This window comes from Ornithorhynchus anatinus, chromosome 1 (genome assembly GCF_004115215.2).
Source record: "Ornithorhynchus anatinus isolate Pmale09 chromosome 1, mOrnAna1.pri.v4, whole genome shotgun sequence".
Taxonomy (NCBI): domain Eukaryota; kingdom Metazoa; phylum Chordata; class Mammalia; order Monotremata; family Ornithorhynchidae; genus Ornithorhynchus; species Ornithorhynchus anatinus.
In genome coordinates this window covers 33,373,229-33,391,111 of record NC_041728.1, presented here as the reverse complement: position 1 = coordinate 33,391,111, position 17,883 = coordinate 33,373,229, and the positions used below count along the sequence as shown (strand labels likewise).

General features: G+C 48.9%; 1 protein-coding gene and 2 non-coding genes across 3 annotated transcripts in view; 2 read left to right on the top strand and 1 right to left on the bottom strand.

Moving 5' to 3' along the window:
- Positions 1–17,136, top strand: part of SLC10A1 (solute carrier family 10 member 1) — a 34,116-nt gene extending 16,980 nt beyond the window's left edge. The window contains 2 exon segments of the mRNA XM_029076303.2: positions 4,025–4,221; positions 16,593–17,136. Of these exon segments, the coding sequence (XP_028932136.1) occupies positions 4,025–4,221; positions 16,593–16,768 (373 nt within the window). The 3' untranslated portion in view covers positions 16,769–17,136.
- Positions 755–892, bottom strand: LOC114815886. Its single transcript, XR_003763683.1, has one exon. It is a non-coding gene; the product is annotated as a small nucleolar RNA SNORA7 (small nucleolar RNA).
- LOC114817279 lies at positions 6,557–6,694 on the top strand. Its single transcript, XR_003765136.1, has one exon. It is a non-coding gene; the product is annotated as a small nucleolar RNA SNORA7 (small nucleolar RNA).
- Positions 17,137–17,883: the final 747 nt, after the last annotated feature.

Genomic DNA, 17,883 nt, shown 5'->3' with positions numbered 1-17,883 from the left:
TGTGTTCTCCAGTGAGGAATCAGGCCTGACTGCAGGGAAAGGGCAAAGAATCAGAAATAAAGAAATGGCCACTTCTCAGTCGCAGCAAACCGGGAACGAAATGTCAGGGTCCTGGCGGGTGGGCAGACTGTAGGCAGTGGTTCCGATGGCTGATGACCTGGTCCGGCTGAGGCCATTTGGTGGAGAGTTCTCGGTGTCCTCAGGCAGGTCTCTGTCCAGGGAGAGGGTCCATGCCAGTTCGTGTCTTTCGTGTCTGCTTGGAAGAGAGATCTCAGTTTTCTCAGGCAGGTCTCTGTCCCAGTTGATGATTGGTGGTTCACGCCAGTTTTGAGGTCTCTCGGAGGAAGGATGTCAGGATCCTCAGGCAGATCTCTGTTCCGGTCGACAGTTGATGATTCATGCTGGTTTGTGGCCCCTTGGCATCCTGGGGCATGTCCCTGTCCCAGTCGATGGCCTGCATTAGTCTGTGCCCTCGCAGCAGAGAGACCTCAGTATCTTTGGTCTCAGTATCTCTGTCTTGGGTTTGGTCAATCTTGTATTTTGCTCTCAAGTTGTATCTGACCCATAACGACACCATAGATACATCTCTCCCAGAATGCCCCACTTCCACCTGCAATCGTTCTGGTAGCGTATCCATAGAGTTTTCTCGGTAAAAATATGGAAGTGGTTTACCACTGCCTCCTTCCACGCAGTAAATGAGTCTCTGCCCCTGACTCTCCCCTGTGCCGCTGCTGCCCAGCACGGGTGAGTTTTGACTTGTAGCAGATTGCCTTCCACTTGCTAGCTACTGCCCAAGCTAGGAGTGGAATGGGTAGGCCTCTACTTGACTCTCTCTCCTGTAGTCACGACTGGTAGAGTAGTGGAAACTCTTCAGGTGTGATCCTGAGAGGTGGGGAAGGTCAGTAGTCTGCTTTTATCTCCACATGTTCCCGAGAGGTCTCAGCCCTGGGCCACAGGGTCAGGCTCTGAGCGCGTACTGTCCACAAAAGTGAACTTTGATCTCTTTGTCTATTTATGTATTTCTTCCTCTGGACTATGGAGCCACCACCCCTTCATCCATTCCCCCAGATAGTCCCACATGTACGAATCCTCTGTGGCCTGTTGCTGGGTCATCAGTCCATTCTTGCAGCTGGTCAGACCTCCACAATAATAATAATTGTGGTATTTGTACTATGTGCAAAGTACTGCACTAAGCACTGTGGTAGATACAAGGTAATTGGGTTGGACACAGTCCCCATTCCACATGGGGCTCACAGTCTTAATCCCCATTTGACAGATGAGGGAACTGAGGCCCATAGAAGTGAAGTGACTTGCCCAAGGTTCTATAGGAGATAAGTGACAGAGCCAGAATTAGAACCCAGGTCCTTCTGACTTCCAGGCCCATGCTCCATCCATTAGGCCACCAGAGTCCACTCCGCCTAGTAGGGCCCTCCAGACTCCCTCCTTCCTAGGTTTGCTGTGAACATGAGGCCGGGAGCCAGGGCATGGACGTGAGGCATCGAGATTGGACCACTGCCCGACTCCAGAGTGCAAGGTTCTCAGAGCCTGGGGCCCCACCACTGTGGGGCTGAGCGTTGGGGTCACTCGCTGGGGGTGGAGGGAGAGGAGAAGCAGGGGGGAGCAATCGCATGATGAGGTTGACAGGCCGCTGAGGACTGGGGAGCAGAAGGGAAGGAAGGTCAGGGAGAGTTGATGCCCAAGCCCCGCTCACTGCCTGATTTCAAATCACACTGGGCCAGGGGAGAAGAGAAAAAAGCCCTTCTCTGCATTAAACAGAAATTCCTGGGAGCTCAATCAGCAATCTCTCCGCACATACCCTTGCTCCTCTCCCAGTAGAACACAGCCATCACATTTCTTTCCTCTTAGACCAACCTCTCTCACTGTCCACCTCACATCTTTCCTCCTGTCAGGGACTCCCTTCCCCTTCACATCTAACAGACCCTCACTCTCCCCTTCTTCAAATCCCTACTCAAAAATCCCATCTCCTCTAGAAAGTTTTCCCAGATTAACCTCTCCCCCTATCCTTTTTCTCCCTTTTCTGCATCTCTCCCTTTTCCTTGCTGGGGCAGAGGCACTCGCCCCCACTCCCACCCCTAACCTCCTGCAGCACTTACATGCATAGTCTTATAGCTGGCTGCTGCCTCTACCTGTAACGCATTTTAGTGTCTCTCTCTCCCACTAGATTGTAAAGTCTTTGAGGGCAGGTGGCATGCCCACTTTATTTTACCCTCTCAGCACTTAGCACAGAATAAGCACTCAAATGCCACTGATTGCTTCCCTTCCACCAGTCAGAGCCAGCACTGCTGTTGCTAAGAGGCTGACTTCCAAAGTGTGTCAGCCCCCTTGCCAGGGTTAGTCTAAGCTTCCCAGGAGGTGGGACCCCCCCGCTCCTTGCCAATCTCTGAAATCTGTAATTGTATTTGAGTGCTTATCATGTGCAGAGCACACTGTCCTAAGCACTTGAGAGAATGACAAACAATATGAGACACATTCCCTGTCCTCAACGAACTTATGGTCTAGAGAGACAGACCCTAGAGGTCACCCCTGAGGCTGGGATGCAGGGCTCTGCTATGCTGGCAGCCAGCCTGACTTTGGAAGTTTGTAATTGCGGCTCTCCCCATGGGGTAGAAGGGCATTCAAGAGGCAGAAACTATCTGCCCAGGCAATGGGATGGAGGGAGTTAATAATGATACTGATGATGGCATTTGTTAGGCACTTACTATGGGCCGAGCACTGTTGATGGACTGTATGTGGGAAATATGGAGGAAAGAGGGGCATGATTTAGCAATGGAGCAAGAGAATAGAGATCAAGGAGTCAGTGCTAACCGCCAGGCTGCAGAATAGATCAGCAGCTTAGAATCAGTAGAATGTATGATTCTACTCCTTACAGGCCTCTGAGCTACCCAGACCTGGTGCCAGGAGTCTCCCTCCACTGCTCATTCCCTGCCCTTGGCTTGACACAGGCAGAAGGGGATGGTCTACTCATTCCCCATCAGTAGGATTCAGCTCTCAGTGTGTGCAGAGCACTGTTGTAAGCACTCAGAAAAGTATAGTACAATAGAGTTGGTAGACATAATTCCCTGTCCTCTATTTACGGTCTCCAGAAGGAGAGACTTTAGTTTTTTGTTGTGTTTGTTTTTGTTTTTTTTTTGTGGGGGCAGGGGCAACGTTATTTCTTAAGTACTTACCATGTGCCAGGCACTGTATAAAGAGCTGGGGTGGATAGAAGAAAAATAAACAGGTTGGACACAGTCCATGTCACAGGCGGGGCTCACAGGGTTTTTTGGTTGTTGCTTTTAATGGTATTTGTTAAGTGCTTACTGTGTGCCAGACATTCTATTAAGCACTGGGGCAGCATTAAGTAGATCAGCAGGTTGGACACAACAGTCCATGTCCCACATGGGGCTTACAGTTTTAATCTCCATTTTACAGGTGAGTAACAGACACAGAGCAGTTAAGTGACTTGCTCAAGGTCATCCTGAAGACAAGTGGCAGAGCCAGGAGTAGAAACCAGGTCCTCCGACTCCCAGGCCCATACTCTTTCCCCTAGGTCATGCTGCTCATAATTAAATTACAGACAGGGGAAATAGTAGAGAACATAATTATTATGTAACATTGCTGGGCCGGGGTAAATATCAAGCTGCTTAAGGCATACACAGCCAAGTGCATTGACAACACAGAGGGGAGGGCAGGTGAGAGAAATGATGGCTTAGTCAGGAATTCCCGAAAGGTAAAGGAGGTAACCTAGACTTCCTGCCACCACCAAGAGCAAGAATGCAAAACTGAGGTTTGGCTTGGAGTGAGCCAGGAGGGTTCCTCAGCTCGGGTTGGGCAGTAAGGAGAAGAGAGCATTGCATCCTCCAGTCCCTTTTCTGATACTCCTATTGACTTTAAGACCTTGAGGGCAGGGATCGCATTTACCAACTTGGTTGTATTGTACTTTCCCAAGTACTCAGAGCAGTGTTCTGCACACAGTAAGTGCTCAGTAAATTCCACTGATTGGTTGGTTTCTCACTCCTTCCAGGTGTAGGCGCACAGTCAGCATGGAGACCGGCTGCCAGAATGTCCAGCTCTGCTCCACCATCCTCAACCTGACATTTCCCCTGGAAGTTATTGGACCCCTCTTCTACTATCTTCTCCTCTATATAATATTCCAGGTTGGGGAAGGCCTCATTTTGATTGCACTCTTCAGGTGCTACGAGAAAATCAGGACTCCCCATGGTACGTATTCAACCTTTATCACTCACCTCCCTGTATCTGTCAATCATATTGAGCACTTACTGTGTGCAGAGCACTGTACTAAGTGCTGGAGAAGGCACAATGCAGAGTTGGTAGATAAGTTGTCTGCCCATAATGAGCTTAATAATCTAGAGGGGGAGACAGACGTTAATGTAAATATATACATTATGGCTATTCATTCATTCAGTCGAGCGATTATTGTGTGCAGAGCACTGTACTAAACACTTGGGAAAGTACAACAATATCAGTCATTCCCTGACCACGACAAGCTTAAAATCTAGAAGGGGGGCGATAAACATCAACACAACTAAATAAAATTACAGATATGTACATAAGTACTGTACATAAGTGCTGAAGGGCTGGGAAGGGGGGAGAGCAAAGGGAGCAAGTCAGGGAAACACAGAAGGGAGTGGGGGATGAGGAAAAGCGGTGCTTAGTCTGGGAAGGCCTCTTGGAGGAGATGTGCCTTCAATAAGGCTTTGAAGGGTCGGGGGGAGAGTAATTAACTGCCTGTCAGATTTGAGGAGGGTGTTCTAGGCCAGAGGCAGGACATGGGCTAGGGGTTGGCGGGACAGGTGAAATGGAGGCACAGTGAAAAGGTTAGCACTAGATGAGCTAGCTAGAAGTGTGTGGGCTGGGTTGTAGAAGGAGAGAAGCAAGTTGAGGTAGGAGGGATCAAGGTGATGGAGTCCTTTAAAGCCAATGGTGAGGAGTTTATGTTTGGTATGGAGGTGGATGGGGAACCAACTGGAGTATTTTAAGGAGGGGTGGGGTGACATGTCCTGAACGTTTTAGTAGAAAAATGATCTGGGCAACAGAGTGAAGTATGGACTGGAATGGGGTTAGACAGGAGGCTGGGAGGCCAGGAAGGAGACTGATGAGAGATTATATTAACATGGTAGCGGTTTTGGTGGAGAGGAAAGGGAGGATTTTAGTGATGTTGTGAAGGTGGGGCTGACAGGGTTTGGTTACGGATTGAACATGTGGGTTGAATGAGAGAGAGGAGTCAAGGACAACGCCAAGGTTATGGACTTGTGAGACAGGAAGGAGGGTGGTGCTGACTACAGCAATGGAAAAGTCAGGGGCAGGACAGGGTTCGGGTGGGAAGATAAGGAGCTCTGTTCTGGACAGGTTAAGTTTGTGATGACAGGAGGACAACCAAATAGAGATGTCTTGAAGGCAGGAGGAGATGCGAAGACTGCAGAGAGGGAGAGAGATCAGGGATGAAGATGTAGATTTGGGTATCATCTGCATAGAGGTGGTAGTGGAAGCCATGGGAGCAAATGAGTTCTCCAGAGGAGTGGGTGTAGATGGAGAATAAAAGGTAGGGGGTGGGAGGCAGAGCAGGAGCCCATGAAGAAGACTGAGAATGAATGGCCAGAGAGAAAAGAGGAGAACCAGGAGAGGACAGAGTCAGTGAGGCCAAGGTTGGATAATGTTTCCAGGAGAAGGGAGTGGTCCACACTGTCAAAGGCAGCTGAGAGGTCAAGGAGGATTAGGATGGAGTAAGAGCAGTTGGATATGGCAAGAAGATCATTGGTGACCTTTGAGAGGACAGTTTCTGTAGAGTGAAACGGCTGGAAGCCAGATTGGAGGAGATCAAGGAAAGAATTGGAAGAGAAGAATTTGAGACAGTGGGTGTAGACAATTAGCTCGAGGACTTCAGAGAGGAATGGTAAGACAGAGATGGGGCAATAATTTGAGGGAGATGTGGGGTCAGAGGAGGGTGGTTTTTTTTCCTATAAGGGAAACATGGCTATGTACCTAAGCATTGTAGGACTGAGGGAGGGGTGAATGAAGGGTGAAAATCCCAATGCAAGGGTGATGCAGAAGAGAGTGGGAGAAAAGGAAATAAGTGTTTAGGAAAAGCATCTTGGAGACGTATTTTCAATAAGGCTGTGAAGGTGGGGAGAGTGATCGTCTGATTTGAAGAGGGAAGACATTTCAGGCCAGAGGTTGGCAGCGAGATAGACGAAATCAAGGCACAATGAGCAGGCTGGCACTAGAGAAGCAAAGTGTGCAGGCCGGATTTGTAGAAGGAAAGCAGTGAGATAAATTAGGAGGGATCAAGGTGACTGATTTAAACCCAATGATAAGGAGCTTCCGTTTGATGAGGAGGTGAGTGGGCAACCACTAGAGGTTCTTGAGGGATGGGGAAACATGGACTGAGCATTTTTGTAGAAAAATGATCCAGGTGGGAGAAAGAAGTATGGCCTGGAATGGGTTGAGACAGGAGGCAGGAAGATCAGCAAGGAAGCTGATGCAGAAATCAAGAATAAGTGCTTGAATTGATGTGGTAACAGCTTGGATGAATGATACCCTCTCAAGATCCCACCTGGAGAGTTTCCAGTACTCTACCAGTCTCGGCTGTGGGAGGGAGAGTCAAGCAGAGGCCTTCCCATTCCATTCCTAGCTTGGGCAATGGCTAGCAACTGGAAGGCAACCTGCTACAAAGTAAAAACTCACCTGTGCTGGGCAGTAGCGACAAGGGAGAGAGTCAAGGATGGAGATTCAAGTTTACTGCGTGGAAGGAGGCAATTGTAAACCATTTCCATATTTTTACCAAGAAAACTCTATGGATACACTACCAGGAGAATTGCAGATGGAGGTGGGCGTTCTGGGAGAGATGGGTCCATGGAATCTCTAGGGGTTGGAGATGACTTGACAGCGTAAGACAAGAGTTTGGATGGAGAGGAAAGGGAGGATTTTAGTAATGTTGTGAGGTTAAACCAATAGGTTTTGGTGACAGACAGTCTGGGTTGAATGAAAGAATGTTGAGTCGAGGATAACGCCAAGATTACAGGCTTGTGAGACCGGAAGGATGGTGGTGCTGTCTTCAGTGAGGGGAAAGTCAAGAGGAGGACCGGGTTTGCATTGGAAGATAAAAGGTTCTGTTTTGGACTTATTAAGTTTGAGACGTCCACAGGACATCCAAGTAGAGATGTTCTGAAGGCAGGAGGAAATGCAAGACTATAGTGAAGGAGAAATCAGGACTGGAGATGTAGATTTTGGAATCGTCCACATAGAGATGGTAGTTGAAGCCATGGGAACGAATGAGTTCTTCAAAGGAATGAGGGTAGATGAAGAATAGAAGAGAACCAGAAGTGAGCCTTGAGGGACACCCACTGTTAGGGGATGGGAGGTAGAGGAGAAGCCTGTGAAAGGGACTAGAAATGAACAGTCAGAGAGATAGGAGAACTAGGAGAAGACAGTGTTAGTAAAGCCAAGGTTGGATAATGTTTCCACGAGAAGGGGGTGATCCATAGGGCAAAGGTAGCTGAAAGGTTGAGGAGGATTAGGAGGATTAGGAGTAGAGGCCATTGAATGTAGTAAGGAGATCATTTTTGACCTATGAGACGGCGATTTATGTGGAGTCAAGGGGGATGAAAGCCTGATTCGAGGGGGTCGATGAGAACATTGGAGGAAAGGAACTGGAAACAGGGGGTGTAAACAATTTAACAAGTTTGGAGCGGAATGAAAGGAGGGAAACGGTGCGATAATTGGAGGGAGCCATGGGGTCATGGGAGAGGTTTTTTTTTAAGATAGGGGAGACATGAGCATGTTTGAAAGCAGTGGGGGAAAAAAGCCATTGGAGAGTCAATAGTTGAAGATGGTGGTCAGGGAGGGAAGACGGGAGGGGGCAAGTGTTTTGAAAAGGTGCAAAGGGATGGGGTCAGAGGCGCAGGTGGAGGGGCTAGATTTTGAGAGAAGGCATTCTTCTGGTAGTGTATCCATAGAGTTTTCTTGGTAAAAATATGGAAATGGTTTACCACTGCCTCCTTCCACGCAGTAAACTCGAGTCTCCATCCTTGACTCTCTCCCATATCGCTACTGCCCATCACTGAAGACAGCACCACCATCCTTTCTGTCTCACAAGCCTGTAATCTCGGCGTTATCCTCGACTCAACATTCTTTCATTCAACCCAAATTGTCTGTCACCAAAATCTATTGGTTTAACTTCACATTACTAAAATCTTCCCTTTCCTCTCCACCCAAACTCTTGTCTTACGCTGTCAAGTCACCCCTAGCGACTCCATGGACACATCTCTCCCAGAACACCCACCTCCATCTGCAATTCTCCTGGTAGTGTATCCATAGAGTTTTCTTGGTAAAAATATGGAAATGGTTTACCACTAACTCCTTCCACGCAGTAAACTTGAGTCTCCATCCTTGACTCTCTCCCATGTCGCTACTGCCCAGCACAGGTGAGTTTTTACTGGTAGCAGGTTGCCTTCCAGTTGCTAGCTGTTGTCCAAGTTAGGAATGGAAAGGGTAGGCCTCTGCTTGACTCTCCCTCCCATAGCCGAGATTGGTAGAGTACTGGAAACTCTCCACGTGGGATCTTGCGAGGGTATCATCCAAGCTGTTACCACATTAATTCAAGCACTTATTCTTGATTTCTGCATCAGCCTCCTTGCTGACCTTCCTGCCTCCCACTACTAAAGTGGAAAGAAAGGCTTTCTTTTTGGGGAACTTTTATCTCTCCAGTTTTTAGGTACACTTCGGTACTGTAAAAGGGAAATTTACTAGCTGGAGTTGCAATGATCTGGAGGAGTTAATGTTCCTCTATAAGAAGCTATCTCCTTTTCCCTGAACCAGGTGATAATTCTCTCAAGGACGGGGGACAGGTTTGGATTGGTGAAGATTGGCCAGAGCTAAGCTATGGGAGATGGGGAGGGGATTTTTTTTTTGGAGGGGTAGGGGGGAGGGGAGCACGATCCAGAAACGGAACTGTTGGAACAAGACAAGCCCCTCAACACCACCTAGGTCCTAGAACAGAGCACCCCCATCCCCAGAAGTGGAATTCATGTTCTCAAAACCTTTGGTATTGGAATATAGCCAGCTGGAAGTCACAATGCACAACAACCAAGACCCACAGGGAAAGAAAATCCCTGAAATTTGATGAAATAGTAGAGAAATGTTTTGGGTAAACAGAAACTTGATACATGCTGCATATCATGCCTTGGTGAAGGGAGTAGGAGGGCAAGAGACTCACAGGCTGGCAGACCCAGAGACAGGCAGTCCCAGAGACAGACAGAACCAGGGATACAACACAGCCCAGTGGAAAGAGCCCAAGTCTGGGAGCCGGAGGACCTGAGTCCTAATCCTGGCTCTGCCACTTGCCTGCTGTAGAACCTTGGGCAAGCCGCCTAACTTCTCTGTGCTTTGGTTTCCTCATCTGCAAAATGGAGATCTGGTATCTGAACTGCCTCCCACTTTGACTGTCAGCTCCATGTGGGACACGGACTGTGGCCAACCAGATTATTTTATATCTATCCCAGGACTTAGAAGAGTTGCTTGGACTCATAGTAAACGCTTAAATATCATAACTATTATTAATTGCATGACAATTATCCACCCCAGTTCTTAGTACAATGCTTGATATAGCCCCACAGCAAGTATATACGAAGCCGTAATTTATTAATTTCCATGACTGTCTCTCTCCCCCTCTAGACTCTAAGTTCGCTGTGGGCAGGAAATGTGTTTATTTTGTTGTGTTGCACTCTCCCAAGTGCCCTGCACACAGTAAGTGCTCAAATATGATTAAGAGTAATTGCTTAAATGCAGTTTAAGTGCAAGGCAGGGTGATGCAGAAGGGAGTGGGAGATGAGGAAAAGCGGGGCTTAGTCTGGGAAGGCTTCTTGGAGGAGATGTGACTTTGAAGCCCATAACATCCGCCTCTACCACCCCCTTCAAATTCTTGTAGCTGTCATCTACCTCCCCTCAAGTCCCACCTCCAAGTTTAACTATTCCGGCCCTTTCTCACATCCCTTCTCTTTTTTTCCACACCCACTTTGATCCTTGGAGACTTCAACATCCACATAGATGCACTCGGTGACCCTCTACCATCCACCTTCTATCACTCTTCAATTCCGCCAATGTCCTGCTCCATCCCACCTCCCCCACCCACCGACTTGGGACACACACTCGATCTCATCGTCTCTAACTGCTGCATAATCTCTACTCTCACCAACTCCGAAATCCCTCTGACCACAACCTTCTCACGCCTCCTCTCCCACACTCCTCCCTACCATTAATCTGCACTATTCCCCGACAGAGACCTCCGATCTCTCGATCCCATCCATCTCTTTTAACGCATCACACCCCACCTAGCCTCTATACCCAATCTACCCACTCTTGATGACCAAATAGATATTCTCAACATCACCCTCTCACCTCAATTTACTCGCTCCCCATCACCTCATCGCTCTCGCACCACTAACTCACAGCCCTGGATCACCTGCTCTGTCTGCTTCCTTTGCTCTTATGCTCGAGCCGATGAGCGCCGCTGGTGGAAATCTAAACAACAGGCTGTCCTCGTCCCCTTGAAGTTTGTCCTTTCTTGTCGTAACTCTGCCCTCTCCTCTGCCTGGCAAAACTATTTTTCTTCCCTTATTGGCACCATGCCCATCATCCTCACCAGTTGTTTCAGACATTTAACTCCCTCTTCAGGCCCCCTGCACCATCCCTCCTGCCGCTGCCATCCCTTACTCCCAACAACTTGGTCATCTACTTCATTAAGAAGATTAACACCATCAGGTGTGAGCTCCTCCAAATCACCCCTCCCCCTCCTCAGTCCCATCTCTAGGGCTCCCCTTCAACTTTCCCATCCTTCCCAGCAGTATCTCCAGAGGAGATCTCCTGCCTCCTATTGAGTGCCACCCCATGCTACATGTGCCACTTGTCAGCTGTGTGACTTTTGGCAAAACACTTCACTTCTCTGGGCCTCAGTTACCTCATCTGTAAAATGGGGATTAAGACTGTGAGCCCCACGTGGGACAACCTGATGATCTTATCTGTCCCCCAGCGCTTAGAACAGTGCTTGGCATATATTAAGCACTTAACAAATACTGACATTATTATGTACATTGGACCTCATTCCTTCACACCTTATCAAAATTCTCACCCCTTCCCTTCGTAACTACCATCTTCAACCGCTCACTCTCCAGTGGCTTCTTCTCCACTGCCTTCAAACAAGCCCATATCTCCCCCCTCCTAAAAAAACTCTCCCTTGACCCCACAGCCCCCTCCAGTTATCGCCCCATCTCGCCGAGAGACTATCGCTCTTGAGAAGCAGCGTGGCTCAGTGGAAAGAGCATGGGCTTGGGAGTCAGAGGTCATGGGTTCAAATCCCGGCTCTGACACGTTAGCTGTATGACTTTGGGCAAGTCACTAAACTTCTCTGTGCCTGAGTTACCTCATCTGTAAAATGGGGATTCAGACTGTGAGCCTCACGTGGGACAACCTGATTACCCTGTATCTACCCCCCAGCGCTTAGAACAGTGCTCTGCACATAGTAAGCGCTTAACAAATACCAACATTATCATTATTCAACCTTTATGTTTAATTGGTCACCAAATCCTGCAAGTTCAACCTTTAGTACAACACTAAAATTCTTTTTCCTCTCCATCCAAACTACTATGGCTTTAATCTAAGCACTTCTAACCCGCCTTGATTACTGCATCAGCTTCCTTGCTGACCTCCTTGCCTCCTATCTCTCCATACTCCACTCCAAACTCCCTGAGTCCATCTACACTCACTGCCTTAAATTCCTCTCCTCGACCCCCTCCAATCTGGCTTCCACTCCCTTGACTCCACTGAAACCGCCCTCTCAAAGATCACCAATGATCTCCTTCTTGCCAAATCCAATGGCTCCTACTCCATCCTAATCCTCCTCGATTTTTCAGCTGCCTGTGACACTGTGGACCATCCCCTTCTCCTCAATACATTATCCAACCTCGGCTTCACTGACTCCATTCCTCTCCTGGTTCTCCTTTTATCTCACCAGTTGTTCATTCTCACTCTCCTTCATAGGCTCCTCCTCCCCCTCCCATCCCCTTCTCTTCCCCCTCTCATTCCCTAACTGTATGGGTCCCTTAAGGATCAATTCTCGGTCCCCTTCTATTTTGCATCTACACTCTCACTCCCTTGGAGAACTCATTCACTTCCAAGGCTTCAACTGCTTTTGACACCCAAATCTACAACTCCTCCTCTGTTCTCTCTCCCTCCCTCCAAGCTTGCATCTTCTCCTGCCCTCAGGACATCTCTACTTGGATGTCCTCCCACCATCTCAAACTCAACATGTTTAAGACAGAGCTCATCTTCCCTCCCAAACCCCATCCTGTGCCAAACTTTCCCATCACTGTAGACGGCACAACCATCCTCCCCATCTCACAGGCCCATAACCTTGGTGTCATCCTCGACTCTGCTCTCTCATTCATTCCACATATCCAATCCCTCACCAAATCCTGTCGGTCTCACCTTCACAACATTGCCAAGATCTGCCCTTCCCTCTCCATCCGAACAACCTCCACTTTAGTATAATCACGCATCCTACCCTACTGGATTACTGCATCATCTTCCTTTTTGACTTCCCAACCTCCTGCCTCTCCCCACTTCAGTCCACTTCACTCCACTGCCCGAATTATCTTTCTACAGAAATGTTGAGGGCATGTCACCCCTCTCCTCAAAAATCTCCAGTAGTTGCCTATCCACCTCCGTATCAAACAAAAACTCCTCACTATTGGCCTTAAAGGTGTCCATCACCTTGCCTCCTCCTACCTCACCTTCCTTCTTTCTACCTCCCAGCCAGCACTCTCTGCTCCTCTGATGCTAACCTTCTCACTGTGATTAGAGCTCGCCTGTCCTGCCGCCGACCCCTAGCCCACGTCCTACCTCTGGCTTGGAACACCCTCCCTCCTCAAATCCACCTACCACTCTTCCCCCTCGTTCAAAGCCCTACTGAAGGCTCACCTCCTCCAAGTGGCCTTCCCAGACTAAGCCTCCCTTTTCCTCAACTCCCCCTCTCTTCCGCATCACCTCAACTAGCTCCCTTTGCTCTCCCCACCCCCATCACTTATGTATATATAGTTCTAAAAATCTGTTTATTTATATTGATGTCTGTTTACTTGTACTGATGTCTGCCTCCCCTGCTCTAGACTGTGAGCCCATTGTGGACAGAGATTGTCTCTCTTTATTGCTGTTCTGTACTTTACAAGTGCTTAGTACAGTGCTCTGCCCCCAGTAACCGATCAATAAGTACGATTGAATGAATGAATTTTCCTAAAGGTTCAGACTGCTTCCTCACTCAAGAAACTTCAGTGGTTGCCCATACACCATCCAAAAACTCACCATTGGCTTGAAAGCAATCATCTTGCCCCCTACAGCACCTCGCTACTCTCCTACTACAACCCAGCCCGTACACACACTCCTCTAATGCCAACCTGCTCACTTTACCTTAATCTCCTTTATCTCACCACTGATCTCTCTCTCACATCCCGCCTCTTGCCTGGATCGTCCTCCCTGCTCACTTCCGACATACGACTCCCCCCACCTTCAAAACCTTATCAAAGGCATGTATCCTCCAAGAGGCCTTACCTAAGTCCACCTTTCCTCTTCTCACACTCCTTTCTGGGTCACCCTGACTTGCTGTCTTTATTCATCCCCCCTCCCAGCTCCATAGAACTCATGTACATATCCGTAATTTATTTATATTAATATTTGTCTCCCACTCTAGTTTGTAAGCTCACTGTGGGCAGAGAACGTAATTGTTTATCATTGTATTGTACTCTCCCAAATGCTTAGTACAATGCTTTGCACACAGTGCTTAATAAATGATTGAATGAATGAATGAAGCTCCTCGGGTCAGGGCTGCTCGTGGCCGGACCAGACTTTACCAACTTACAAAGAGCCAGCCGTTAGGAGCAGGGGGAGGGAGAGAGTCGGGTCACACCATTCCACAGCAGCATTCCTTCCCCTCCCACCCCCCTCCCCCGGGCAAACTATCCCCTCCCTGCATCTCTGGACCCGGAGAGTCTTAAGAACCCATACCTGTGGGCATTTAAGAGTGTCTGCTCTAGATGGAGTTGGGAGAGGCCTCTCATAGACTGGAAACTCCTTGTAGCAGGGATTGCGCCCACCAACTCTTTTATTGGATTTCCTCAAGCACTTTGCTTTGCACCCCATAGGCACTTAATGAATATCATTAAATTGATTTTCCTACCTGGATGAGAGGAATTACTCAGCTGTAATCTTTAAACCAACTCCAACTGGAAGGGATAAAGTATTTTTCTTCCTTCCCCTGCGCCTCAAGACCCCATTCCCTTCTCTTCACCTCTAAGCTTATTCCCTGACTCGTTTTCCCTAACCTAGCTCCCAGGGTCCAAACCAATCTGAAAATTCATCAACAGGCCAGCTCTTTTCCCAGAGAGGGGAAATGTGATTGGACACTTAATGCACCCACTGTTGAAATTGAATACTCCATCTATAGTGACTTTCCCAACACTGCAGAGAGCACCACCATCCCCCCACATCTCCCCAGCTCATATAACCTTGGCATAATCCTTGACTCGGTCGCTCTCTTCAACCTGTATGTTTAATCGGTCACCAAATCCTGCAGGTTGGTTTTTTTTTTATTTAAGTGTTTACTATGTGCAGAGCACTGTTCTAAGTGCTGGGGAAGATACAGGGCAATCAGGTTATCCCACGTGAGGCTCACAGTCTTCATCCCCATTTTACAGATGAGGTAACTGAGGCACAGAGAAGTGAAGTTACTTGCCCAGTCACACAGCTGAGAAGAGGCAGAGCTGGGATTCGAACCCATGACCTCTGACTCCCAAGCCCAAGCTCTTTCCACTGAGCCACGAGGTTCAACCTTCACTACATCACTAAAATCCCTTTTCCTCTCCATCCAAACGACCACCGCATTAATCTAAGCACTTCTCCTATCCCACCTTGACTACTGCATCAGCTTCCTTGCCGACCCCTCGTTCTTCTCTCTCTCCATACTCTACTCCGGCTGCCCGGATCATTTTTCTACAAAAATGCTCCGTCTCCGCTTTCCCACCCCCTCAAGAACCCCCAGTGGTTGCCCACCCACCTCTACATCCACCAAAAACTCCTTAACGTCAGCTTTAAAGCAACCACCTTGCCCCCTTCTACCTCACCTCCCTGATTTCCTAAGACCCGACCCCACACCTCACTCCTCTACCTCCCATCTACTCACTGTATCTCAATCTCCTCTACTTTGCTGCCGACCTCTTGCCCACACCCTCCATCTTCCTACCCGAGCCACTCTCCCCTCCTTCAAAGCCTTATTGAAGCAACATCTCCTCCAAGCAGCTTTTCTTTCAAAGCCTAATTGCAGTCACATCTGCTCCAAGAAGTCTTCCCTGACTAGACCCTCATTTCTTCCTCCTCCCATTCCCTTCTGCGTTGCCTTGGCACCTGGACTTGCACCCTTTATTTGCCCACCCCTCGACTGCACGGCATTTTCGTCCACATCCATAATTTATTTTTACGGATCTCTCTTTGCCCCTCTAGACTGTCAGCTCGTTGTGGACAGGGAATGCATCTACCAACTCTGTTGTATTGTAATCTCCCAAGCACTTAAGACAGTGCTCTGTACATATTAAGCACTCAATAGATACGACTGATTGATCTGGAGGCCGAGACCAGGGTGGAGTCGAAGGCCTGTGGAGGGAAAAGGGATTGAGGGGCTGATGCCCTCCCCAAGAGCCACGATGGAGTGGGCTCCCCTGCTCTAGAAATGGCTAGACACCCTAGAGGTCCTAAGCCCCATGATCCCCATGATGGGCCGCTCAATCGGACACTGCCCTCACCCACACAGCAGGCCAGGCCCTACTTGGGAGAGGGACTGTGGCCAACGTGACTAACTTGCATCTACCACAGCACTAAGTACAGTGCAAAGTCACTCATTCGTATTTATTGAGAGCTTGTGGTGTGCAACAGTTCCCTGGCCACAACAAAGTCACAGTCTTAGTGGCACATAAAAAACGCTTACAACACCATGGAGGCAGCATGGCCTAGTGGAAAGAACACAGATCTGGGAGTCAGAGGACCTGGGTTCTAATCCCAGCTCCTCCACCCGTTTACTGTGGGACCTAGGGCAAGTCACCAAACTTCTCTGTGCCTCATCTGTAAAACGGGGATTAAGACCGTAAACCGTATTTACATTACTGCCCGTCTCCCCAGCTGGACTGTAAGCCCATTACGGGCAGGATATGTTTCTGCTAATTCTGTTGTACTCCACCCTCCCAAGTGCTTAGTACAGTGCTCTATGCACATAGTAAGCCTTCGACAAATATCTTCGAGTGACTGATGGCTTCTCTTTGCCTTGGTTCCGTCACCTGCAAAAAGGGGCCTCAATACCTGTTCTCCCTCCTTACACTGATCACCTCACACGGGACCCGATTATCTCATCTCCACCCCAGTGCTCAGCACCACAATTACCATCATTACCACCGTTAACTGTCACTGTCACAGGCACGTGGCCGCAGGAGCAGAATTGGCCTCACTAGCTTTCTCACATTCCTTTTCTTCCTCTCTCAAAGATGACCCCAAGATGATCTACAGAGCGGTGAGTGAAGCTGCTTCGGAAGCCAAAACAAGGCCTAGGAGCAACGGCTCCCACGAAGGGGAAGAGCGCTCGATGAACTCCTTCCACTCACCAGCTGTCCCCACGCTGCCTTTGGAGCACAGCTCCCAGGGGGCCAGCAGCCAGGCTTGAAGACTCACGAGGAGAAGCCCCCGGTCCGGGCCGTGAGGATCAACTCAGCGCGATGCCCTGGAAACGGCACCGACGCTGCCGGGAGACCTCCGATCTCACCCTCAAAGGAGGCGGGGGGTTTGTTTCGGCTGCCAGCAGCTCACCAGGTCCCAACTCCCCAGTAAGCCTTCCAAAGAGCAGAGATATGAAGGGGCTGAGTGCTTCTGGTGACTTGAGGGCAAAACCAATAGCCACCGTTGAGGAGCGTTAACTGACATTATCCCCCAACAAGACAGCACCCCATCACTAGGACTGACGTGGCAAGAGCATGGGTCTGGGAGTCAGAGGACGTGGGTTCTCATACCAGTTCCGCCACTTTTCTGTGTGACCTTGGGCAAGTCACTCCATTTCTCTGGCCCTCGGTTCCCTCATCTGTAAAATAGGGATAAGACTGGGAGTCCCACGTGGGACAGAGACTGTCTCCAACCTGATGACCTCGCATCTATCCCAGCACTTAGAACACCACTCGGCACATAGTAAGCGCTTAACAAATACCATAATTATTATTACGCCAACCATCCAGTGGGGAGAGGGGAAAACGAAACTTTAGTAAGCTTTGCATTCCTTTGCTCCCCCGCCGAAACTACTTTCTCATAGGTAGGTTGGGAGGTCCCGCGAGCTCCGCACATTTAAGATGGGAAGCCCACAGACGAGGCAGTAAGTATTTGAAATGGGTCTTCACCAACAGGCTTCACGTCAGACTTAAGACTCTGCCTTCTTTGGGATCTCTGAAATATTTGGATGGAACAAGCCTCAAAGGACACTCCTTTTCAAGCACATAAGGGTGTCTCAGATATAACTTGGGATCGCCTTCCTTGGGGATCCCTGTTTGTTTCCATTGACCATCACATAAATGCACACATCTAGAAGAATGGAAAGGGTTCCCCGGCTATCAACAAGGTGTGCTGGAATATTTTCAGAAGCAAAAAAGGTCTGGAATGCCTGGGTGATGAATGATCACCTCATCTCAGCACCCTCATCAACCCTACGGCAATCAGACACGCTCATGCCTAAATCGGTTTTCTTCCAACAAATTTCTGCTCCCCTAGCTTATCAGTCCAGCTTTCCCCAGAATT